Genomic DNA, 27,500 nt, shown 5'->3' on the forward strand with positions numbered 1-27,500 from the left:
CAAAGATATAAAGCTATCTCTAACCAACAGTTATAGCAAAGCTATCTCTTACCCACAGCTATAGTAAAAACTATCTCTCACCCACAGCTATAGTAAAGCTATCTCCCCACAGCTACAGCAAAGCTATCTCTCACCCACAGCTATAGTAAAGCTATCTCTCCCCCACAGCTACAGCAAAGCTATCTCTCCCCCACAGCTACAGCAAAGCTATCTCTCACCCACAGCTATAGTAAAGCTATCTCTCACCCACAGCTACAATCAAGCTATATCTCAACCACAGCTATAATAAAGCTACAACGTAAACAGTTCCAATCATACCTGACCAGATCCCAATCATACCTAACCAGATCCCAATCACACCTGAGATCCCAATCATACATGACCAGATCCCAATCGTACCTGAACAGATCCCAATCATACCTGACCAGATCCCAATCATACCTGACCAGATCCTAATCACACCTGACCAGATCCCAATCACACCTGACCAGATCCCAATCACACCTGACCACATCCCAATCACACCTGACCAGATCCCAATCACACCTGACCACATCCCAATCACACCTGACCAGATCCCAATCACACCTGACCACATCCCAATCACACCTGACCAGATCCCAATCGTACCTGACCAGATCCCAATCATACCTAATCAGATCCCAATCATACCTGAGATCCCAATCATACCTGACCAGATCCCAATCGTACCTGACCAGATCCCAATCATACCTGACCAGATCCCAATCACATCTGACCAGATCCCAATCACACCTGATCAGATCCCAATCATTCCTGACCAGATCCCAATCATACCTGACCAGATCCCCAAAATACCTGACCAGAACCCAATCACACCTGACCAGATCCCAATCATACCTGACCAGATCCCAATCAAACCTGACCAGATCCCAATCAATCCTAACCAGATCACAATCATACCTGACCAGATCCCAAAAATACCTGACCAGATCCCAATCACACCTGACCAGATCCCAATCATACCTGACCAGATCCCAAAAATACCTGACCAGATCCCAATCATAGCTGACCAGATCCCAATCATAGCTGACCAGATCCTAATCACACCTGACCAGATCCCAATCATACCTGACCAGATCCCAATCATACCAGACCAGATCCCAATCATACCTGACCAGATCCCCAAAATACCAGACCAGATCCCAATCATAGCTGACCAGATCCCAATCATACCTGACCAGATCCTAATCACACCTGACCAGATCCCAATCATACCTGACCAGATCCCAATCGCACCAGACCAGATCCCAATCATACCTGACCAGATCCCAATCGCACCTGACCAGATCCCAATCACACCTGACCGGATCCCAATCATATCTGACCAGATCCCAATCATACCTGACCAGATCCCAATCATACCTGACCAGATCCCAATCATACCTGACCAGATCCCAATCATACCTGACCAGATCCTAATCATACCTGACCAGATCCCAATCATACCTGACCAGATCCCAATCATACCTGACCAGATCCTAATCATACCTGACCAGATCCCAATCATACCTGACCAGATCCCAATCATACCTGACCAGATCCCAAAAATACCAGACCAGATCCCAATCATAGCTGACCAGATCCCAATCATACCTGACCAGATCCTAATCACACCTGACCAGATCCCAATCATACCTGACCAGATCCCAATCGCACCTGACCAGATCCCAATCATACCTGACCAGATCCCAATCGCACCTGACCAGATCCCAATCACACCTGACCGGATCCCAATCATATCTGACCAGATCCCAATCATACCTGACCAGATCCCAATCATACCTGACCAGATCCCAATCATACCTGACCAGATCCCAATCATACCTGACCAGACCTTACCACGTAAACATCTGCTCCAGGCTACCAACACAACACTTGTCAAAACTCCCTCAAAGAGAATCAGACGAGACAAACAAAACAAATAAACAAACAGACACTGGCCTCCCCACCCTATTCATAAATGGTAAACAAATGCTACGACTACCCAGCTCAAGATGATGATCATCACTGGTCGAATCACCTTCCTAACTACCGGCGGAGTATGAGCCGTCTGAGCGGTGCTGGTTGGTTCGCGCAGAGGCCAACGAAGTGGTTCTCGCCCGTCCCCACCAGCGTCGTAAAGTCCCCCGCAGACCACGTTGTGGACCCCCCCCCCCTCTTGGTTACGACAGGTGCGACAAGACTTGGGGTCTACGACACCCTGGCCCTTGCGACGAGACTTTTATCCAAAGGCCCCCTAGGAGTGGTTCAGGGGCCATTATACTTCTTCTAAAAGGCTTGTTGGGGGGGTAATTATACCTCCCAAAAAAAGGCTTGTAGGGGGCCATTATACCTCCCAAAATGGCCTCTAAATATACCCCCAAAAAAGGCTTGTAGGGGTCCATTATACCTCCCCAAAAGGCTTCTAGGGGGCCATTATACCCCCAAAAAAGGCTTGTAGGGGGCCATTAATCATACCCCCCCCAAAAAAAAAAGCTTGTAGGGGGGCCATTATACCCCCGCCAAACTAAAAACCCCGTCGTATCCAAACAGGTCGTAACGTCGTGATCGCCAGACTCTGAAACCTGCGAACAACCCTTAACGACCTGGTTGGGGGTGGGGTAGTTACGATGGTAGGGTCGTTCGGTCGTTAGAGGGTGGTGAGGACTGACCTGTAATGTCGGGCATGAGTGAGGTGTGGCCACGCAGGACGAGCGCTGTGTTCCTACAGAAGAGGTTCTCCCCCAAGCCTGGCTCCCCCCGGTGTCGTAGCGTCCCCGTGTGAGCCAGCTGGTTCACCCAGGCCTGGGCCTGCCGGCACAGCTGGTGGGGGAAGGAGAGGGACACAGGTGGCTCGTTAAGATAAGCATTATCAGTAGCTTGCCTCACGTCTCTCTTATTACTTGTCTAAAGACGAGAGAGCTGTCTCTCTGTCTGTGTCTCTCTCTGTCTGTGTCTTTATCTGTCTGGATCCATATGTGTATATATATATATATATATATATATATATATATATATATATATATATACACTGGACGCCTGTCTGTCTGTCTGGATCCATGTATATATATATATATATACATTGTGAATACGTATATGTATAACTCTACGTGCTAACCTCGGTGAAGTACTTATACATATGTACCACGGTATATGTATATACTTTGCTTCTAAAAAAAACACACAGTCAACTCACACACCAATGGCCGAATCATAACCAGGATTTCTCTCGTTACAAGCGCGTTACGCTGTCACCAACTCAAACTCTCAGATGTTACAAGATTCTCATCATATAATAGTTACCCATATTTACTCTAACGCTTGATCACTCCTCTCTACGTTAACAATGAAAAGAATATAAATCATTTATCTTTACTGTATACAGCCAATAATGATAATAAATGAGTAAATAAGATAATAATACTCTTTGAGGTTCTGGTTTGCTGAGAGAATGGCGCTCTTGGCGACCATCGACACAGGAGTCTACATTTAACGAACTAAATCAGCTGGGATTCGTAATACACATTCAGTCAGTATGTTGATTTCGAGGTCAACACTACGAGCAGGTGTAGGGCCATCACAGTGGTCATTAATAAGGCAATATATTATCCCGTAAGGACATCACAATGGCCACTAATAAGGCAATATTATCCCGTCTCGCCACATGACAATGGAAAAAAAAAATTTGAATTGGACGACTCGAACGAAACATGTGTCGAATACTGCTTCATTTACTTCGAACTACAGTCACGTCTTATCTCTCTCTCTCTCTCTCTCTCTCTCTCTCTCTCTCTCTCTCTCTCTCTCTCTCTATATATATATATATATATATATATATATATATATATATATATATATATATCCTCCTTGCCTCTCTTTACCGTAGCATTCACCTCCCACTCTGAACCATCTTTGAATATAATAACCACACAACCCGGCCCCCACTGGCTCTGTACTGAGATGATGATGATACAGATTCGCTGCTCATGAATTTCGGAGCGTGTGAAGCGCAGCGAGACAGCCGATCCCTTGTGAGACGACGGGAGGCCGAATCAATGCCAAATTATCTGGCAGCTGGCAACACTCATGGCCAACACACACACACACACACACACACACACAAGGTAAAGTCGAGCGCTTTCTCTTTTTTTCTTTCTTTCTTTCTTTCTTTTTTCTTCAGACGCATAAACAACTTTCAGATAAGTGAGTTAACTCGTTAAGTCTTATGTCACACACCAGAATAGAACCTGTTTCAAGACAAGATATATTTTCTGCCAGGACGAATATATGAAGGCAAAGCCACTGGGTAAAAATAGATCATACAAAATAAAACATTGGTTAAAAATACATCCTACAAGGTCCTTAAGTTTATATATATATATATATATATATATATATATATATATATATATATATATATATATATATATATTTTTTTTTTTTTTTTTATACTTTGTCGCTGTCTCCCGCGTTTGCGAGGTAGCGCAAGGAAACAGACGAAAGAAATGGCCCAACCCCCCCCCATACACATGTACATACACACGTCCACACACGCAAATATACATACCTACACAGCTTTCCATGGTTTACCCCGGACGCTTCACATGCCTTGATTCAATCCACTGACAGCACGTCAACCCCTGTATACCACATCGCTCCAATTCACTCTATTCCTTGCCCTCCTTTCACCCTCCTGCATGTTCAGGCCCCGATCACACAAAATCCTTTTCACTCCATCTTTCCACCTCCAATTTGGTCTCCCTCTTCTCCTCGTTCCCTCCACCTCCGACACATATATCCTCTTGGTCAATCTTTCCTCACTCATTCTCTCCATGTGCCCAAACCATTTCAAAACACCCTCTTCTGCTCTCTCAACCACGCTCTTTTTATTTCCACACATCTCTCTTACCCTTACGTTACTTACTCGATCAAACCACCTCACACCACACATTGTCCTCAAACATCTCATTTCCAGCACATCCATCCTCCTGCGCACAACTCTATCCATAGCCCACGCCTCGCAACCATACAACATTGTTGGAACTACTATTCCTTCAAACATACCCATTTTTGCTTTCCGGGATAATGTTCTCGACTTCCACACATTTTTCAAGGCTCCCAAAATTTTCGCCCCCTCCCCCACCCTATGATCCACTTCCGCTTCCATGGTTCCATCCGCTGACAGATCCACTCCCAGATATCTAAAACACTTCACTTCCTCCAGTTTTTCTCCATTCAAACTCACCTGGATAGCGACAGAATGGATGAAGGCAGCAAGTATGACTATCTACATGTGTATATATGTATATTTCTGTGTATGTATATGTATGTATACGTGCGTGTGTGGGCGTATATATATATATATACATATATATACACATATATATACATACATACATACATACACCTACATATATCTATATATACATACACACACACACATATATACATATATATATACATATATATATATATATACACACACACACATATATATACACATATACACATATATATATTTCCTTTCCTTTCATACTATTCGCCATATATATATATATATATATATATATATTATATATATATATATATATATATATATATATATATATATATATATATATATATATATATATATATATATATATAATATGAACTTGAGCAACTACGTGTTGTTTAAACAATTCTGCAATGATTATGAATGATTATTATAGATTAAAAAGCGGGTTTATACAGAAATATATAACTATAAAATATATGCATAAAATATCTATATATTCATATAAATATACACATATACATTTCTTTCTATCTATTCATATATACACATATACATTTCTTTCTATCTAAATACGCACATATACATTTCTTTTTATCTAAATATACACATATACATTCCCTATTCTATCTATGTTTCTATCTGTTCATCTATCTATCTATCTATGACAGAGACACTTCATCACCCGGTCATGTGATACGTCAACGCGTCATGCGTTGGTCATGTGATACGTTAACGCGTCATGCGTTGGTCATGTGATACGTCAACGCGTCATGCGTTGGTCATGTGATACGTCAACGCGTCATGCGTTGGTCATGTGATACGTCAACGCGTCATGCGTTGGTCATGTGATACGTCAACGCGTCATGCGTTGGTCATGTGATACGTCAACGCGTCATGCGTCGGTCATGTGATACGTCAACACGTCATGCGTCATGCATTGGTCATGTGATACGTCAACGTGTCATGCGTTGGTCATGTGATACGTCAACATGTCATGCGTCATGCGTTGGTCATGTGATACGTCAACGCGTCGGTCATGTGATACGTCAACACGTCATACGTTGGTCATGTGATACGTCAACGTGTAATGCGTTGGTCAAGTGATACGTCAACACGTCATGCGTTGGTCATGTGATACGTCAACACGTCATGCGTTGGTCATGTGATACGTCAACACGTCATGCGTTGGTCACGTGATACGTCAACACGTCATGCGTTGGTCATGTGATACGTCAACACGTCATGCGTTGGTCACGTGATACGTCAACACGTCATGCGTTGGTCATGTGATACGTCAACGCGTCATGCGTTGGTCATGTGATACGTCAACACGTCATGCGTTGGCCATGTGATACGTCAACGCGTCATGCGTTGGTCATGCGATACGTCAAAGCGTCATGCGTTGGTCATGTGATACGTCAAAGGGTCATGCGTCGGTCATGTGATACGTCAAAGGGTCATGCGTCGGTCATGTGATACGTCAACACGTCATGCGTTGGCCATGTGATACGTCAACACGTCATGCGTTGGTCATGTGATACGTCAACACGTCATGCAACAGATCTATGGTGACTCGTTCATCAAGATGGCCAATTATCTCATGACTGGCTGGTCAACACCGCCAGAGCACCCGTGATTGGTCGACCATGGCTCACGGGCTCTCCTGTGATTGGTCGACCGAGGCTCACGGGCTATCCTGTGACCGGTCGACCAACCAATCCCCCCCTAGGGACAGCCTGAGGCCCCGCCGCCCCCGGGCTTCGTGGCCTGGGGGCGGGGAGGGGCCTCTCAGGCTGCCCCCACAGTACACCTGACCTGACCTGACCCACGCCCAGGTCATACATACGTACGTACATACCTGGCTGGAGAGTGTGAGGGGCGGGGCGGAGTGGCGGGCGCGGTACAGGTTGTGGGCCTTGAGGCAGGCCTGCACGAACTCACTGTCCCCCCAGCACGGCTCCAGCTGCCCGACCCTCGGCGTCACCATGGGCCGCAGCGACGCTATCTGCCAGCGAACAAACACCCAGCGTTAGACGCTATCTGCCAGCGAACAAACACCCAGCGTTAGACGCTATCTGCCAGCGTACAAACATCCAGCGTTAGACGCTATCTGCCAGCGAACAAACACCCAGCGTTAGACGCTATCTGCCAGCGAACAAACACCCAGCGTTAGTTCCTCGATGCCCCACGTTTGTTTACCTTCTGCACTGTGTTGTGACGATATGGGTGTTACCGGACTCTGCCTGCTGGAGGCTGCACGTCCAGTAGGGGGGGAAATATAGCAGCTGATTCTTCTTGTCGAGGCTATTATCACTGGGAGTACAACAGCCTCGCCAAAGAAGAGCGCTCACTGAAAAGGAGTCTACGTTCCCCTGCTACTGGAAGTGGCGCACTTTTATCTTTTCAAAGAAAATGTCGTGGGTAAAATCAAAGACTCTTATCAGAGAAAATGGTTCTGGGGGTCACTATGCGATAACTCTGACAAGATATCTAAAACTCTCTGAATCACCCTCAAACTCTCTCTCTCTCTCTCTCTCTCTCTCTCTCTCTCTCTCTCTCTCTCTCTCTCTCTCTCTCTCTCTCTCTCTCTCTCTCTCTCGCTGTTCTGGGGGAGGGGGAGGGGGGGTGCCGGGGTGCCTTAACAGAATCAAGGTGCACACCTGACCCAGCTCTTACCCCCCCCCCCCCTTCCCACCAGGGGACCAACCCGAGCCATAAAACCTCTCACAAGATGTGTTCAATCCACTCCAACGCGGCGCTACGCCACACCACGATAAGGGCATGAGCTATACTGAGGGGAGAGAGAGAGAGAGAGAGAGAGAGAGAGAGAGAGAGAGAGAGAGAGAGAGAGAGAGAGAGAGACAACTTTAGGTGCGAGTAAGAGAATAAAAAGAAGCTTCGTCTCTTTGTTGTATATCAACTGACTGCTATATTTCTCTCTTGTGTCTCCCCTGATGATAATGTGATTATGACACGAAAGTGCACTTGGCAACTTATCGTGTTTCATTTTCCCCGTGGGCTCATAGCAATATATATATATATATATATATATATATATATATATATATATATATATATATATATATATATTATATTTATTTATTTTATTATACTTTGTCGCTGTCTCCCGCGTTTGCGAGGTAGCGCAAGGAAACAGACGAAAGAAATGGCCCAACCCCCCCCCATACACATGTATATACATACGTCCACACACGCAAATATACATACCTACACAGCTTTCCATGGCTTACCCCAGACGCTTCACATGCCTTGATTCAATCCACTGACAGCACGTCAACCCCGGTATACCACATCGCTCCAATTCACTCTATTCCTTGCCCTCCTTTCACCCTCCTGCATGTTCAGGCCCCGATCACACAAAATCTTTTTCACTCCATCTTTCCACCTCCAATTTGGTCTCCCTCTTCTCCTTGTTCCCTCCACCTCCGACACATATATCCTCTTGGTCAATCTTTCCTCACTCATCCTCTCCATGTGCCCAAACCACTTCAAAACACCCTCTTCTGCTCTCTCAACCACGCTCTTTTTATTTCCACACATCTCTCTTACCCTTACGTTACTCACTCGATCAAACCACCTCACACCACACATTGTCCTCAAACATCTCATTTCCAGCACATCCATCCTCCTGCGCACAACTCTATCCATAGCCCACGCCTCGCAACCATACAACATTGTTGGAACCACTATTCCTTCATACATACCCATTTTTGCTTTCCGAGATAATGTTCTCGACTTCCACACATTCTTCAAGGCCCCCAGAATTTTCGCCCCCTCCCCCACCCTATGATCCACTTCCGCTTCCATGGTTCCATCCGCTGCCAGATCCACTCCCAGATATCTAAAATACTTCACTTCCTCCAGTTATTCTCCATTCAAACTCACCTCCCAATTGACTTGACCCTCAACCCTACTGTACCTAATAACCTTGCTCTTATTCACATTTACTCTTAACTTTCTTCTTCCACACACTTTACCAAACTCAGTCACCAGCTTCTGCAGTTTCTCACATGAATCAGCCACCAGCGCTGTATCATCAGCGAACAACAACTGACTCACTTCCCAAGCTCTCTCATCCCCAACAGACTTCATACTTGCCCCTCTTTCCAAAACTCTTGCATTTACCTCCCTAACAACCCCATCCATAAACAAATTAAACAACCATGGAGACATCACACACCCCTGCCGCAAACCTACATTCACTGAGAACCAATCACTTTCCTCTCTTCCTACACGTACACATGCCTTACATCCTCGATAAAAACTTTTCACTGCTTCTAACAACTTTCCTCCCACACCATATATTCTTAATACCTTCCACAAAGCATCTCTATCAACTCTATCATATGCCTTCTCCAGATCCATAAATGCTACATACAAATCCATTTGCTTTTCTAAGTATTTCTCACATACATTCTTCAAAGCAAACACCTGATCCACACATCCTCTACCACTTCTGAAACCACACTGCTCTTCCCCAATCTGATGCTCTGTACATGCCTTCACCCTCTCAATCAATACCCTCCCATATAATTTACCAGGAATACTCAACAAACTTATACCTCTGTAATTTGAGCACTCACTCTTATCCCCTTTGCCTTTGTACAATGGCACTATGCACGCATTCCGCCAATCCTCAGGCACCTCACCATGAGTCATACATACATTAAATAACCTTACCAACCAGTCAACAATACAGTCACCCCCTTTTTTAATAAATTCCACTGCAATACCATCCAAACCTGCTGCCTTGCCGGTTTTCATCTTCCGCAAAGCTTTCACTACTTCTTCTCTGTTTACCAAATCATTTTCCCTAACCCTCTCACTTTGCACACCACCTCGACCAAAACACCCTATATCTGCCACCCTATCATCAAACACATTCAACAAACCTTCAAAATACTCACTCCATCTCCTTCTCACATCACCACTACTTGTTATCACCTCCCCATTTGCAATGCATTAATCTGGCGATCGATGTAGCAAAAGTAGACAAAGTAGATACACATAGCTCCCCCGGAACGTCTACAGGCGCAACCCAAACACCTGAATAAACGATCAAATTGGTAGTTTACAGAGAGTGCAAACGTAAGGGCCGGGCGGAGCGCGTAGCGCCCACCGCTGGAAAAATAGATAGCGACTTACGAGGACTTGATTCGTGTGTGAGTTACGTGTCGTGTGTCAAGTGTGTGAGATGGGGAGATGGGGAGATGGCTGGCACGTTTGTGGGGTGAATGTCACCTCCCCACGTCTGGGGGAGAGGCGGGGAGATGTAAAGAAGGGGAGGGGGGCAACCTGACACCCCAAAGGAGTGACACTTGACAGCCACTGAAGTGCTGGATGGCACTGAGCCACACACACACACCTCGCGCTATGACCTTGCCCCTATACCAGAGAGAGAGAGAGAGAGAGAGAGAGAGAGAGAGAGAGAGAGAGAGAGAGAGAGAGAGAGAGACAAAGGCCCACCTCCAGGCAGACATGTTTAGATTATATTTGTCGTGATGTGAGGCGGGCGATGGAGTGGGGGGGGGGGGGGGGGGGTGTGGACGCTGACACACACACACACACACACACAACACAGTCAGCGCAACCAAACTTAACAAACTATCAACTATACAAGAAAATGCGTTTTTCGGGTCCCTTATATATACCCCCCTAGCAGAGTGGAGGGAGGGGGAGGTTATCACCATGGGAAAGTGACCCCCCCCCCCTTTTGATAGTTCGCTATTCAGGGTCGTTTTATAGTTAGAATTGATGAGATGTTTGAGGACAATATGTGGTGTAAGGTGGTTTGATCGAGTAAGTAACGTAAGGGTACGAGAGATGTGTGGAAATAAAAAGAGTGTGGTTGAGAGAGCAGAAGAGGGTGTTTTGAAATGGTGTGGGCACATGGAGAGAATGAGTGAGGAAAGATTGACCAAGAGGATATATGTGTCGGAGGTGGAGGGAACGAGGAGAAGAGGGAGACCAAATTGGAGGTGGAAAGATGGAGTGAAAAAGATTTTGTGTGATCGGGGCCTGAACATGCAGGAGGGTGAAAGGAGGGCAAGGAATAGAGCGAATTGGACCGATGTGGTATACCGGGGTTGACGTGCTGTCAGTGGATTGAATCAAGGCATGTGAAGCGTCTGGGGTAAACCATGGAAGGCTGTGTAGGTATGTATATTTGCGTGTGTGGACGTATGTATATACATGTGTATGGGGGTGGGTTGGGCCATTTCTTTCGTCTGTTTCCTTGCGCTACCTCACAAACGCGGGAGACAGCGACAAAGCAAAAAAAAAAAAAAAAAAAAAAAAACATCGCGGGGAAGGTTGAGGGCCTAGTTAATATTAACAATGCATTTAGAGAAGGTGCTAGAGAACTAGCTGTTATCAGCAGCCCATCAGCGGTGGGCTCAAAGATTTTAAGAGGGAGCTGGCGGACAATTAAGCTAGGACAGATTAGCTGAGGCGAGTGAGATGTGGAAAGCTGAGGAGGGGGCCCCTGGGTTAGCGGGAAAACGTATCGTACCGGGCAGGAAAGGCGGGAGGGTGGAATATTATACACGACCTTGAGCAACCCCCAGGTATGTTCTATTATTGGGATAATATAATATTAAGTGGCTGCGGAGAGTAAGGGAGGGCCTGGCGGTGCGGGGATCTGGTGTTGGGATACGTAAGAAATACACACACACACACACACACACACACACACGGCCATTGTGAGTGTGAAGTCAGGAGAGGGACCGCGCTGCCAGATGTAAGTGGTAGTAACAAATAGGGCAAATATTTAATTAGCGTACAAATTAATATATAAATTAAGAGCGTCATTATAAATGCACAGATATAGAAAAAATGAGTGTACTTGAGACAGGTAAATACGTCAAAACGTCACTAAAAAACACGTAGAGTTGGAAGCGAGGTACTGTGGCGGGTGAACCTTCTAGGGTATTCTTGAAGCTCCGAAGCCTCGAGACCCGCCTGGTCGAAGCAGTACCGAACTTTGGAACACTTCTGGTCGACAGGTAGAGACAGAGCCCTGGGACACATCTGGTCGACAGGCAGAGACAGAGCCCTGGGACACATCTGGTCGACAGGCAGAGACAGACCCAGGGATACATCTGGTCGACAGGCAGAGACAGACCCAGGGATACATCTGGTCGCAGCTGTGTCCTTTCTGTGCCTTCCTGTCCAGACAATGGGCGCGGTACAGATTCGACCAGACGAGTCCCAGGCTCTGCTTCTGTCAATACATATGGGTCGGTACAGCTTCGACCAGGCGTGTCTTAGGCTCTGTCTCTACCTGTCGACCAGATGTCTCCCAGGCTCTGTCTCTACCTGTCGACCAGATGTCTCCCAGGCTCTGTCTCTACCTGTCGACCAGATGTGTCCCAGGGCTCTGTCTCTGCCTGTCGACCAGATGTGTCCCAGGCTCTGTCTCTACCCGTCCAGACAGGAGGGGACCCGGTAAAACTTCGACCAGATGTGTATCAGAACTTGTGATTAAAGAACACGGGGCGTTCTTTTTTTTTTTTTTTTGCGAGTTTTCCCAACTAAATTCACCTTTCCAAAATAAAGTCACTCAAAATTAATATATTAAAGTTCAAAGCTAATTAACATACGCGATCATACACAGATCTAAAATTGCTCAACACAGGTTAAGTAATGGCAAAACTGAAAGAGAAAAAAAGAAAAATAATGATTTCATTTCAGCAACCAAATGAAAACGGACAGTCACCATTTCCAAGTGTAGAAAACGGAGGAAGGACGACAAATTGGACCGAGGGTCGCTGATAAAGACACACACACACACACACCCACCTGACGCAGCGAATGATTGAGGCGCAATAAAAAAGAAATACATAAATACGAAGCAAATTGTGCAAGACATGAAATATAATAAAGATATTAAATTATGGAAATAGCGGGTTCTTATATATATATATATATATATATATATATATATATATATATATATATATATATATATATATATATATATATATATATATATATATATCAGGACCAGGTCGTATACGAGATGAAAATAGAACAGTACGACCCTCGAGTACTAAGTTACGACCCCTTGAACACGACAACACGACCCTCGAGCATCAAGTTACGACCAATGAACACAACAATACGACCCTTGAACACGACATGACTCTTGAACAAGACACGACCCTCGAACATCAAGTTACGACCCTTGAACTCGACGGCACGACCTTTCAGCACCGAGGAGCGACACTTGAACACGACAGCACGACCCTTCAGCACCAAGTTACGACCCTTGGTTCCGATGGCCTAGTGTCCACAACCTAAGCCGAGCCATCGTGTTCAAAGGTCGGAGCGTCGTGTTCTGGGGTCGTAACGTTGTGTTATAAAGGTCAGACCGTCGTGCTCTAGGGTCGTACAGTACGTTAATAAGGTTCAGACCGTTGTGCTCAAGGGTCGTACCGTCATGCTCAAGGGTCGTACGGTCGTGTGCTCCAGGGACGTACCGTCGTGTGCTCAAGGGTCGTACGGTCGTGTGCTCAAGGGTCGTACGGTCGTGTGCTCGAGGGTCGTACCGACGTGTGCTCAAGGGGTCGTCCCATCGTGCTCAAAGGGTCGTATCGTCATGTCACCTCTAACAACCTCAGTTCGAATCATTCCATGCATTTGACAACCTCACAACCTTCACCTCATTTTCTGTGAGGGATGGGAGGGGAGGCGGGACGCCATTCACAACACCTCATTCCATCTCATGCGTCGCCTGACGCCTCTCTCTCTCATGGCGCAAGACCTCATGAACGCAACGTGAGGTGCTATTCACTTTAATAACATTTGTAAGTAACGTACGTGTGTGTGTGTGTGTGTGTGTGTGTGTGTGTGTGTGTGTGTGTGTTTATATGTGTGTGTGTGTTTATATGTGTGTGTGTGTTTATATGTGTGTGTTTATATGTGTGTGTGTGTGTGTGTGTGTGTGTGTGTGTGTGTGTGTGTGTGTGTGTGTGTGTGTGTGTGGATGTGTGTGTGTGTGTGTGTGTGTGTGTGTGTGTGTGTGTGTGTGTGTGTGTGTGTGTGTGTGTGGATGTATGTGTGTGTGTGTGTGGATGTGTGTGTGTGTGTGTGTGTGTGGATGTGTGTGTATGTGTGTGTGTGTGTGTGTGTTTATGTGTGTGTGTGTGTGTGTGTGTGTGTGTGTGGATGTGTGTGTGTGTGTGTGTGTGTGGATGTGTGTGTGTGTGTATGTGTGTGTGTGTGTTTATGTGTGTGTGTGTGTGTGTGTGTGTGTGTGTGTGTGTGTGTGTGTGTGTGTGTGTGGATGTGTGTGTGTGTGTATGTGTGTGTGTGTGTTTATGTGTGTGTGTGTGTGTGTGTGTGTGTGTGTGTGTGTGTGTGTGTGTGTGTGTGTGTGTGTGTGTGTGTGTGTTTTATGACAGGGTAAAGACCTGATTTATGAGTCTGGGAATATTGATGATAGGGCACGAGGCCCATTAAACCATCATCTATATATTATCCGGGGGCTGTAATATCCGGGGGGCTCATTATCCGGGGGCTTCATTATCCGGGGGGGCGCTTCATTATCCAGGGGGCTTCCTTATCTGGAGGCTTTAATATCCGGGGAGCTCATTATTCGGGGCTTCATTATCCGGGGTTCTTCATTATCCGGGTTCTTCATTATCCGGGGTTCTTCATTATCCGGGGTTCTTCATTATCCGGGGCACTCTAAGGAGCCTGAGTGGCACTCAAACACAGGCACTCAACCACCATCAGGCTGGAACTGCCGAAGGAGTATATATAGGTTTGCGGCAGGGGTGTGTGATGTCTCCATGGTTGTTTAATTTGTTTATGGATGGGGTTGTTAGGGAGGTGAATGCAAGAGTTTTGGAAAGAGGGGCAAGTATGAAGTCTGTTGGGGATGAGAGAGCTTGGGAAGTGAGTCAGTTGTTGTTCGCTGATGATACAGCGCTGGTGGCTGATTCATGTGAGAAACTGCAGAAGCTGGTGACTGAGTTTGGTAAAGTGTGTGGAAGAAGAAAGTTAAGAGTAAATGTGAATAAGAGCAAGGTTATTAGGTACAGTAGGGTTGAGGGTCAAGTCAATTGGGAGGTGAGTCTGAATGGAGAAAAACTGGAGGAAGTGAAGTGTTTTAGATATCTGGGAGTGGATCTGGCAGCGGATGGAACCATGGAAGCGGAAGTGGATCATAGGGTGGGGGAGGGGGCGAAAATTCTGGGAGCCTTGAAGAATGTGTGGAAGTCGAGAACATTATCTCGGAAAGCAAAAATGGGTATGTTTGAAGGAATAGTGGTTCCAACAATGTTGTATGGTTGCGAGGCGTGGGCTATGGATAGAGTTGTGCGCAGGAGGATGGATGGGCTGGAAATGAGATGCTTGAGGACAATGTGTGGTGTGAGGTGGTTTGATCGAGTAAGTAACGTAAGGGTAAGAGAGATGTGTGGAAATAAAAAGAGCGTGGTTGAGAGAGCAGAAGAGGGTGTTTTGAAATGGTTTGGGCACATGGAGAGAATGAGTGAGGAAAGATTGACCAAGAGGATATATGTGTCGGAGGTGGAGGGAACGAGGAGAAGAGGGAGACCAAGTTGGAGGTGGAAAGATGGAGTGAAAAAGATTTTGTGTGATCGGGGCCTGAACATGCAGGAGGGTGAAAGGAGGGCAAGGAATAGAGTGAATTGGATCGATGTGGTATACCGGGGTTGACGTGCTGTCAGTGGATTGAATCAAGGCATGTGAAGCGTCTGGGGTAAACCATGGAAAGCTGTGTAGGTATGTATATTTGCGTGTGTGGACGTATGTATATACATGTGTATGGGGGTGGGTTGGGCCATTTCTTTCGTCTGTTTCCTTGCGCTACCTCGCAAACGCGGGAGACAGCGACAAAGCAAAAAAAAAAAAAAAAAAAAATTATATATATATATATATATATATATATATATATATATATATATATATATATATATATATATATATATATATATATATTCCTATGAGTCCACGGGGAAAATGAAACACGAAAAGTTCCCAAGTGCACTTTCGTGTCATAATCACATCATCAGGGGAGACACAAGAGAGGAATATAACAGTCAGTTGATATACATCGAAGAGACGAAGCTAGGACGCCATTTGGTAAACATTTGTTTGTGCAATATGTATAAAAGGACCGACTTACACTGGGGGAAAGGGGGAGGAGGGAGGGTACTACGGTCCCCAGGTGATGTGAGGGAAGGGGGGAGATGGGGTGGGAAGGGTTCCCCCCCCCCAGACACACCTGGGGGAACCATAATGAGAAGCAGGTAAAATATGGAGGCAGTATCATACGGTCATAATACAGGAGGAGTGTCAGGGATCAGCTGACTCGAGACAGGTGGTGGTGGGGGGACACAGGTGGTGATGGTGGTGGGGGGGACACAGGTGGTGGTGGTGGAGGGAGGGGTGCAGGTGGTGGAAGAAATGACAACAATAGCAGGATAGTAGTAGTAGTAGTAGTAGCAGTAGCACTACTACTACTACTACTACTACTAGTAGTAGTAGTAGTAGTAGTAGTAGTATTAATAGTAGTCGTAGCAGTAGCAGCAGTAGTAGTAATAGTAATAGTAGTAGAAATAGTGGTAGTAATAGCATAGGAGTAGTAGTAGTAGTAATAGTAGTAGTAGTAGTAGTAGTAGTAGTAATAGTAGTAGTAGTAGTAGTAGTAGTAGTAATAGTAGTAGCAACAGTGGTCAATGTATCGTGTGTTGGCAGCGAACACACTGGTGACAACACTTGGGAATGTTGTCAGGGAAGCAGCACCTTCCCTCACTGTGATGGAAAACCCAGAGTGAGACGGTCTCTCTCAGTGGGTCAACTCATGGACATGTTGCCAACCCCTGCCCTCCACACACACACACACACACACACACACACACACACACATACACACACACACACACACACACATACACACACACACACACACACTTGTGGGTCGAGAGAGAGAGAGAGAGAGAAGAGAGAGAGAGAGAGAGAGAGAGAGAGAGAGAGAGAGAGAGAGAGAGAGAGAGAGAGAGAGAGAGAGAGAGAGAGTGTTAATTTCTTTATGACGGGAGCCGTATCAAAGGAGCCTTTGATATCATAATATATATATATATATATATATATATATATATATATATATATATATATATATATATATATCCCAGCCAGGCCTTCCTCTGACGTCCCAGCTGTGATATAAACACGAAATAGGTTCCCTCTGTTGATGTTCGCCTTTATCTCTAACCTCCTTATCTCTTATCTCAGACTCTCGCTGAGGCATCATCCATACAGCATCCTCACTCTACGTATAGCATCATAATTCATATGTATGTATACACACAACTCGCCAGCATTACGCTATACACATCATGTATGATGCAAGCAGACGTGGCGTCACAACGTGTTTCAACGCGTGGAACAGACTTCGTCACCTGGCGAGATCGGGGGGGGGGGGGGACCTTCACCGAGAGGAAGGGTGAGGGGAAACCCCCTAACCCTTGTCAGTAATACCAGAAGGAGCTTAAAATAAACCAGAGTCTCACAGGACGACAGTTGAGACGAGGGAGAACAATGTGGACGAGAGCCAACCCGTACGTACGAACACGGAGGACAGGTGGGCGGAGCTTGTGTATGCGCGCGCAGGGAGCCAGTACGTATTTGCGTGAAAATCGAAACAACGTCTGAAATTGCGATAACTGAGCTATCGTCGTCGTAGCCGCTGTACAGCTTGGAGACCAACTCGGTCTGTTTCTTACGAATTCGACTAGTGAAGAGTCAAGGTGACGGATACAGTGGGGCATCGTACGCCCGGCAGTGCATCCCATCGGGTTTTTACCAAAGGCAACCTTCCCCTCCCTGCCAGACGCACGAGTCATTCTCATATGTCACGTTAGATAAAATAATAATAATAATAATAATGATAATAATAATAATAATAAAAATAATAATAATAATAATAATAAGGATATACGTAGGCACAGTATGATCATTTACCTGTGATGATAAATAACAAATACAGTACGTGTGTGTGTGTGTGTGTGTATGTGTGTGTGTTCGACCCCACTGGGGAATGACCTAGCACGTCCAGTGGACAGGTCGGAATGTTTACTCCAGTGTACACACCTGAGGTCGTAAAGCCCGGCCCAGAGCAGCGAGGTCCCCTCCTCCTTCTCCCACCCACACGACCTGGACGCCAAAAATATCCTCTGTATGTCCCTCCCCCGCCCCACTACTCCCAGGGGTCCCCCGGGGGGCAGGAGGGGACAAAATCCCCGGTGTTTCCCCGGGGGCAGGAAGGGACAAGAAAGTCCCCAGTGTCTCCCCGGGGTAGTAGGAGGAGGAGGGGACAAATGAAGTCCCCCCCCAGCGTTCCGACGGTATGAGGTCCAGCCATCGTACACCAGTGGGTCAAGTTGTTGTACCTTAAATTTCATGATGTCTCAACCAGCGTTCACGAAGCTTAGGGCTAAGGCTTGATTTTAAGGGGAGAACTTAAATAAAGGGGATTTAGGTGATCGGCTGGGATCAGGAAGCGATTTAGGGATACATTTTATTGGATACTTTGGGATCAAGACCACTCGTGTGTGAGATCAGGGCAGACATAACAACGCAAGAGATGTTCTCTCTCTCTCTCCCTCTCTCTCTCTCTCTCTCTCTCTCCCTCTCTCTCTCTCTCTCTCTCTCTCTCTCTCTCTCTCTCTCTCTCTCTCTCTCTCTCTGTGATAAGGGGAAAGATAATGCTGTTATGGGCTTGTTCGGCCTCGCGATAAAACCCAAGGTGGGTTGGTTTATCAAACCTGTGCAATGATAAAACCCAAGGTGGGTTGGTTTATCAAACCTGTGCAATGATAAAACCCAAGGTGGGTTGGTTTATCAAACCTGTGCAGTGATAAAACCCAAGGTGGGGGGGTTTATCAAACCTGTGCAATGATAAAACCCAAGGTGGGTTGGTTTATCAAACCTGTGCAGTGATAAAACCCAAGGTGGGGGGTTTATCAAACCTGTGCAATGATAAAACCCAAGGTGGTGGGTTTATCAAACCTGTGCAATGATAAAACCCAAGGTGGTTGGTTTATCAAACCTGTGCAATGATAAAACCAAAGGTGGGTTGGTTTATCAAACCTGTGCAATGATAAAACCCAAGGTGGGGGTTTATCACACCTGTGCAATGATAAAACCCAAGGTGGGTTGGTTTATCACACCTGTGTAATGATAAAACCAAAGGTGGGTTGGTTTATCAAACCTGTGCAATGATAAAACCCAAAGTGGTGGGTTTATCAAACCTGTGCAATGATAAAACCCAGTGGTGGGTTTATTAAACCTGTGTAATGCCAGTGGTCGTTAAACCTGAGCTTACATCGTTGATCTTCGGCCATAAACCACTCTGCTTGAGAAACCATCAAAATGTAATCACCCCATTTAATATAATCACATTATGGGCCCCCTTCCCCTCTCTCTCTCTGCCCCAAAAGTAACCGTTGAAGCGATGAAACTCAACTCTCTCTCTCTCTCTCTCTCTCTCTCTCTCTCCCCTTCGCTGAGCCAAACGCGCCACCAACGTCTTCTGTTCATTAATCACTTAATTAATCACTCTCAACGAAAACGGATGAGTTGATCAATATCAAATGTTTTCGTACAAGGCGCATGTTCGTATCGTATCCCCAAAGTATGACACATCGTCTGTCAAAATCGCTCAGTCTTGTTAAAATATAAAAAAGGTAAAAGAAAATTATATATATATATACATGATTTATCTCGACACGAAAGTAATCTCGGGGGATTATAAATGTAATCTAAGGTAATCTTGGGTTTAGGGGATTATAAATATAATCTAAGGTAATCTGTGGTTTAGGGGATTATAAATATAATCTAAGGTAATCTTGGGTTTAAGGGATTATAAATATAATCTAAGATAATCTCGAGTTTAGGGGATTATAAATATAATCTAAGATAATCTCGAGTTTAGGGGATTATAAATATAATCTAAGATAATCTTGGGTTTAGGGGATTATGAGTATAATCTAAGGTAATCTGTGGGTTAACCTGAAGCCAGTGCTGATTACTGATGTGAGAGAGAGAGAGAGAGAGAGAGAGAGAGAGAGAGAGAGAGAGAGAGAGAGAGAGAGAGAGAGAGCGAAGCGCATGGACGCACTCATCACCCAGTGACCACATGCAGACGCACTTTCAGACGCACTTATTACGGCACACCCGTGACGCACACCATACGTCACCGAGATGCACTCCATGCCCGTCACGGCGACGCAGCCAATACACAGTGTGACGTGACTCAAGCGTTGTAAACTGTGTGTGTGTGTGTGTGTGTGTGTGTGTGGGATGACGTAGTTTTACGACGGCGTCGGGCCGCACATTTCGTACACTTACAACCCACTGGGGCATCTGAGGATGGAATATGTCCATATTGTCGAGCCTCCATTAACATAAACACCCACTGACGTACGAGTCGTAGCGTTAAAACAGAAACGCAACTGTGTGCCAGGTGGCCTTACGAGTTAAGTACGTCTGATGATAATTTAAGTGTCGTAAGTACTGTATACACACACTACAAGTGCGTCACATGAGGAATGCGAAGCTCGAAAAGTATCAATAACTCGAACTCCTTTCAGAGCGAAATTGTTTCTTTTAATCGTGAATACTCACACAGGTCACCTGATCATTAATATATGCAAAACGGAGATTAAGTTACTGGGGGCCAACTTATATTTATCTCAACAAACATGGATTTTCCAGTTATTATGAGACAGGTCTGTGTGTCTGGCTCCTCGGCCTTTGTGTTGAATCAGCCCCGGCCAGCCATGTGTGATCTTGCTCTTGGTAAATTCAAGCTAGAGTCTGTTCCAAATACTTGACACAGCTCACATCACGTAAATATATAAATAAATAAATAAATAAATGTATATATATATATATATATATATATATATATATATATATATATATATATATATATATTATATATTTGGGTATGGATTGGAAAGTATTACATTTGTGTGTTCACCCGAATTGTATTTCATGTATGTGTTGACGTACTGGGTACATGGAGGCTCCCAGTGTACTACATATTGCTCTACATTTTGCCTCTCTACCTCGCCCAGTCTACCACTATTCTGGGTCTGCCTGGGACAAGACCTTGGTTCAGACGTGCCTCCATCTCTGTGTGCATGCCCTCACCACCCGACTCCCTCCCTCCCAGGGAGAGGGAGAAAGATCATCTCGTCAGACCCGCGCCAGCACCGTGATCCATGGCGTGTGTGATCCATGGCGTGTGTGTCATCATGATAACCGAGAGACGGTGATGGGCCTGGGGTAACCACCTGTGCATCGCTATACAATCTCTCTCGCGCGTGCGCGAGGCACGTATAAGCTGCCTCAGGTAAATCACAAGTGATCTCCCTCGCCATTCACGTCATTCTGAGATTAAAAGACACACTGCAGGTGTCCTCCACCCCCCCAAACAAATTATTATCCCTCCCCCTCTCAGCCGTAAATCTTTTACAAAAGCAATCATCGTCCATCATGTAAATGCCTAATATACAGGAGGGGAAAATCCCGGTCATGACTGAGACTCGATAGACAACAGTGATGGTGGAACCCATGATGGAGGTGACTCAAATCTTCTCAGTCCACTGTGAGTCCACTGTGAGTCCAAATCATCGACGAGATATTGACTGGCACTGCAAACAAGAGGTCAACACAGCCTTCACAAACAAGAGGTCAACACAGCCTTCACAAACAAGAGGTCAACACAGCCTTCACAAACAAGAGGTCAACACAGCCTTCACAAACAAGAGAGTGATTGTGGGCTGGACGATGAAGAAGGGAAAGAAGAAAGGGAAGAACAAGAAGAAGAAGGGGAAGAAGAAAGGGAAGAACAAGAAGAAGAAGGGGAAGAAGAAAGGGAAGAACAAGAAGAAGAAGGGGAAGAAGAAAGGGAAGAACAAGAAGAAGAAGGGGAAGAAGAAGAAGAAGAAGAAGAAGAAGAAGAAGAAGAAGAAGAAGAAGAAGGAGAAGAAGAAGAAGAAGAAGAAGAAGAAGGGGAAGAAGAAGAAGAAGAAGAAGAAGAAGAAGAGGAAGGAGAAGAAGAAGAAGAAGACGAAGAAGAAGAAGAAGAAGAAGAAGGGAAGAAGAAGAAGAAGAAGAAGAAGAAGAGGAAGGAGAAGAAGAAGAAGAAGAAGAAGAAGAAGAAGAAGAAGAAGAAGAAGGGAAGAAGAAGAAGAAGAAGAAGACGAAGAAGAAGAAGAAGAAGAAGAAGAAGAAGAAGAAGAAGAAGAAGAGGAAGAAGAAGAAGAAGAAGAAGAAGAAGAAGGGAAGAAGAAGAAGAAGAAGAAGAAGAAGAAGAAGAAGAAGAAGAAGAAGAGTGACCTGGAATTAGAAAGTGTCCCTCGACTGTGTGGGGAGAGAGAGAGTGTGTGTGTGTATGTGTGTCTTTGGACGCGTCTCGCTGCTTGCTTCTGACCCATGACCTACCACAGGTCATCTTGAGGACCCCCCCCCCCCCCCCACACACACACACACACCGGCCGTAAGCAGCGCCAACGCGAAGGATGAAAAAAAAAAAAAGCTTCCCCTAAAAACTGCATTACTAGATTAGCTCAAAACCGGCGAAGGAATAATGGTTGGGTGATGGTACGGGGGGTAATGGGGGGGGCAAGGCAAGGGGGGGGGGGATTTAGGAGGATAGAGACGACCCCCCCCCCCCCCCCCCCCACCCAAGCCCCAGGTCAGAGCAGTAACCGACGCTGAGGAATGGCCAAGGGAGGGAGGGAGGGAGGGAAGGAGGGAGGGAAGGAGGGAGGTGGGTGGAGGGAGGAGGTCCGGCCGTTGAAGTGTGGAGGTTTGTGGGCCTTTGGGGAGGCAGGGAGAGACGAGGCAGGGGTCCACCACTGCAGGCAGCGCTAGCCAGGCTGGGTGATGCTTGCGCCCTCCCTCCCCCCCAGCGAAATGGAGGAAGGGTGAGGGAGGCGGTGGTGATGGAAGCAGATGGTGATGGAACCAGATGGTGATCGGGAGAATATGATGGAGGAGAAGGGTCATGCCCTCCCAGTGGAGATGGATGGTGGAAGTAAAGCTCACAGCTGGTGGTGCCGGAGACCAGCTAGAGGGAGGGAGGGGAGTGAGGGAGTGAGGGAGGGAGGGAGGGAGGGAAGGAGGGAGGGAGGGAGGGAGGGAGGGAGGGGAGAGAGGGAGTGAGGGAGGGAGGGAGGGAGGGAGTGAGGGAGTGAGGGAGGGAGAGAGGGAGGGAGGGAGGGAGGGAGTGAGGGAGTGAGGGAGGGAGGGAGGGAGGGAGGGGAGTGAGGGAGTGAGGGAGTGAGGGAGGGAGGGGAGGGAGGGAGTGAGGGAGGGAAGGAGGGAGAGGAGGGGTAGGAGGCTGAGGGAAAAGGCGTTACTGCCCCTCCCGAAGCGTCTGGGGTGTGTCCCTGCCACAGACGCAGGCTGCTGCTGCTTCCCGTAGTTTCTGTGTGGAGACCAACCACTCGAGGATCGACCGTTGGCGTTACCTCAGCTCGTTCCCCGAGCGGCAGGAACATGTAGGATCTACTTCCTTCTTGACTGTGTACAGACGGCCACGACCGGGAATCGAACCCTTGCAGGTCTCTACCCTACCCCCCTGGCGCACGGTAATCCATTTATCCACCAAGCCCTAGAGAGGTTGGCTTTCCAGCAAGGTCGCCGCGAGCAGGATACGAACCTAAGCAGCAGGCTCGAAACCCCCCCAAGCCAGCCTGCGAGTGTCTCATGGTCAGCAACGCTAACCCGCTCCACAATAGTGAAGTGCGGCTTTAAAAAGGAATATATATATATATATATATATATATATATATATATATATATATATATATATATATATATATATATATATATATTCCCTGGGGATAAGGGGAGAAAGAATACTTCCCACGTATTCCCTGCGTGTCGTAGAAGACGACTAAAAGGGAAGGGAACGAGGGGCTGGAAATCCTCCCCTTTCGTTTTTTTTTTAATTTTCCAAAAGAAGGAACAGAGAAGGGGGCCAGGTGAGGATTTTCCCTCTAAGGCCCAGTCCTCTGTTCTTAACGCTACCTCGCAAACGCGGAAAATGGCGAATAGTATGAAAAAAAAGAAAAAAAAAAAAAAAATATATATATATATATATATATATATATATATATATATATATATATATATATATATATATATATACATACATATATATATATATATATATATATATATATATATATATATATATATATATATATATATATATATATATATATATTCCGGTCACCAATGTGGCTCAGTGTCATTTTCAGACGGATTTCATCATGCGTTTCTGTGAGGTTTTCCTACCGTCCGTCTGTCTGTATGAACAATCATTTTCTCTTCCTCCTCCTGCTGCTCTCTCGCGTCATGCGTAAGGAGCATGAGAGACTTGCATGACCCCTCACACACACACACACACACACACACACACACACACACACACACACACCACGGGTCATGAGTCAAAACACACAGGCGCTTTGGCGTCTCTCGTAACACATGTACGACGTCCCCCCTCTCCCAGGAACGTAAGGCGGTCTTCGGCTACGACTTACGACCCCCGAGCACGAAGGTACGACCCTTCGAGACGAAGTGACGACCCCCCCCTTTCAGTAATACGGTACGACTCTTGAGCACGACGGTACGATCCTTGAAGACGAAGGTACGACCCCTTAGTACGACAGTGCGATCCTCGAAGAGAAAGATACGACCCCTTGAACACGGACGGTACGACCCATGGAGAAGTTACGACCCCTGAGTAGTTCTTCGTGCTCAAGGGTCGTCCCATCGTACTCAAAGGGGTTTAGGTAACACTCAATATTATTGTATTTCCGGCAACGCGCCTCACGCAACACTTACAACACGACGAAAACAACTGGTGACACACACACACACACACACACACACACACACACACACGCACACACATACACACACATACACGCACACACGCACACACACACACACACACACACACACACACACACGCACCTTCAGAAACACTTCCTCAAAACAAAACGTATGGGTCAACAAATCCTTGAAAAGAAAAATTGTGTTCCACCTCGAGACAATACATACGTGGCAACACATCCTCCAAGCAATACAGTGTTCCACCCATCTAAAGTCTTCCTTACGCACCCCCTTCTCCCCCCCCTACCCCCCCAAAAAACCCGTGACTCACAACGAGCGAACGCAAGGCACGACCCGCAACACACCCTGGCAACATGGTAAGGGAGGGTGACGTGTGTTTTCGTTGCGTCACATGCAAATGCAATGATCGATGTGGGCGGGCACTTAGAGGCGTGTGTGTGTGTGTGTGTGTGTGTGTGTGTGTGTGTGTGTGTGTGTGTGGACGCCAGCCTATCCCTCACCTGTGTAATGCCTCGTAAGTGGCTCTGATATTTAGGGCGCGGGAGGTGTGGGGGCGTAGCCTGGTGACCAGGAAGTTTCTGTGGAGGGAGGGAGGGAGAGAGAGAGGGAGGGAGACAGAGAGGGAGAGGAGGAGGAGGAGGCTGAGAGGGAAAGAAGAAACTAAACTTCCAGATTCCTAATTAATCATTAAGGTCGCCAATCCTATGATGTAAACAGCTTTAAAAACACCTTATCCGTCCACATTCCAGTCCGTGGTTTGTGGCGCCGGCTCCAAGAGTCGACGGTATACATCCACTCTGGACCTTCTACCACCGCCTGTGCGTACACCAGCATTGGCTGTCATCCCTCCACCCCTCGTCGCTGTACACCACCTCACCTCAGGCATACCCAAGCTCTGTCATCCCTCTACCCCTCGTCGCTGTACACCACCTCACCTCAGGCATACCCAAGCTCTGTCATCCCTCTACCCCTCGTCGCTGTACACCACCTCACCCCAGGCATACCCAAGCTCTGTCATCCCTCCGCCCCTCGTCGCTGTACACCACCTCACTTCAGGCATACCCAAGCTCTGTCAACCCTCCACCCCTCGTCGCTGTACACCACCTCACCCCAGGCATACCCAAGCTCTGTCATCCCTCTACCCCTCGTCGCTGTACACCACCTCACCTCAGGCATACCCAAGCTGTGTCATCCCTCTACCCCTCGTCGCTGTACACCACCTCACCTCAGGCATACCCAAGCTGTGTCATCCCTCTACCCCTCGTCGCTGTACACCACCTCACTTCAGGCATACCCAAGCTCTGTCATCCCTCTACCCCTGGTCGCTGGTCCTCTTCATTAGCGTGAACGAGAGATGTAATACATATTGTCACGTCGTCTGTCACGAAGTAACTAAAGGTCTCCTTAATCCACATACTCGTAAGGACGATTTTGACACTGGCAAAGATATGATTTGCCTCCCTGTCGTCCTAAGTTTCTAGCATAGTTTTCAGATGAGAAATGACGTTTCCATAGCGAAGTCTGGGTCTTTCCTTCACTGATTTCTTTCCTTCATTGATTTCTTTCCTTCACTGATTTCTTTCCTTCATTGATTTCTTTCCTTCACTGATTTCTTTCCTTCAGTGACTTCTTCAGCCTCCTTCCTCTGCGGTCTCTCTCTCTCTCTCTCTCTCTCTCTCTCTCTCTCTCTCTCTCTCTCTCTCTCTCTCTCTCTCTCTCTCTCTCTCTTCATTTCCTCCAGGATTCATTCCAGTGTCGCATCCCACCACAAAGTGATGGTCAGTGTCTTCTCGTGTGTCTACATCAGTCCTCGTCTTCCAGCATTTTCCTTCAGTCAGTGTCCAGGTGGAATCACTTTCCTTCAGTCAGTGTCCAGGTGAAATCCCATCACTCACGCATCACGCTCGCGGGCCAGACGGTCGAGGTCCCTGTACAGGGCAGTCGTAACCTTTCCAGGCAGTCGCAAAATCCTTCCAGGCAGTCGCAAAATCCTTCCATGCTGTCGCAAAATCCTTCCATGCTGTCGCAATCCTTTCAGTCAGTCAGTCGCAAAATCCTTCCATGCTGTCGCAATCCTTCCATGCTGTCGTATTCCTTCCATGCTGTAGCAAAACCCTTCCATGCTGTCGCAATCCTACAATGCTGTCGTAAAATCCTTCCAGGCAGTCGCAAAATCCTTCCAGGCAGTGGCTAAATCCCCTCACTCTTATTTCATGACATCCTTATCATACCAAAGTCAACAGAGAACCTTTTCCATAGAGACAGCACA

General features: G+C 46.5%; 1 protein-coding gene across 1 annotated transcript in view; it reads right to left on the reverse strand.

Moving 5' to 3' along the window:
• The window catches only part of LOC139751445 (uncharacterized), a 386,310-nt gene that overhangs the window by 48,896 nt on the left and 309,914 nt on the right, over positions 1–27,500 (reverse strand). The window contains exons 7-8 of the mRNA XM_071666861.1: positions 7,158–7,304; positions 2,694–2,844 (exon numbers count right to left, since the gene is read on the reverse strand). Coding sequence (XP_071522962.1) covers positions 2,694–2,844; positions 7,158–7,304 — 298 coding nt within the window. The remainder of the gene's footprint in view (positions 1–2,693; positions 2,845–7,157; positions 7,305–27,500) is intronic.

This window comes from Panulirus ornatus, chromosome 11, assembly GCF_036320965.1.
Source record: "Panulirus ornatus isolate Po-2019 chromosome 11, ASM3632096v1, whole genome shotgun sequence".
Classification (NCBI taxonomy): Eukaryota; Metazoa; Arthropoda; class Malacostraca; order Decapoda; family Palinuridae; genus Panulirus; species Panulirus ornatus.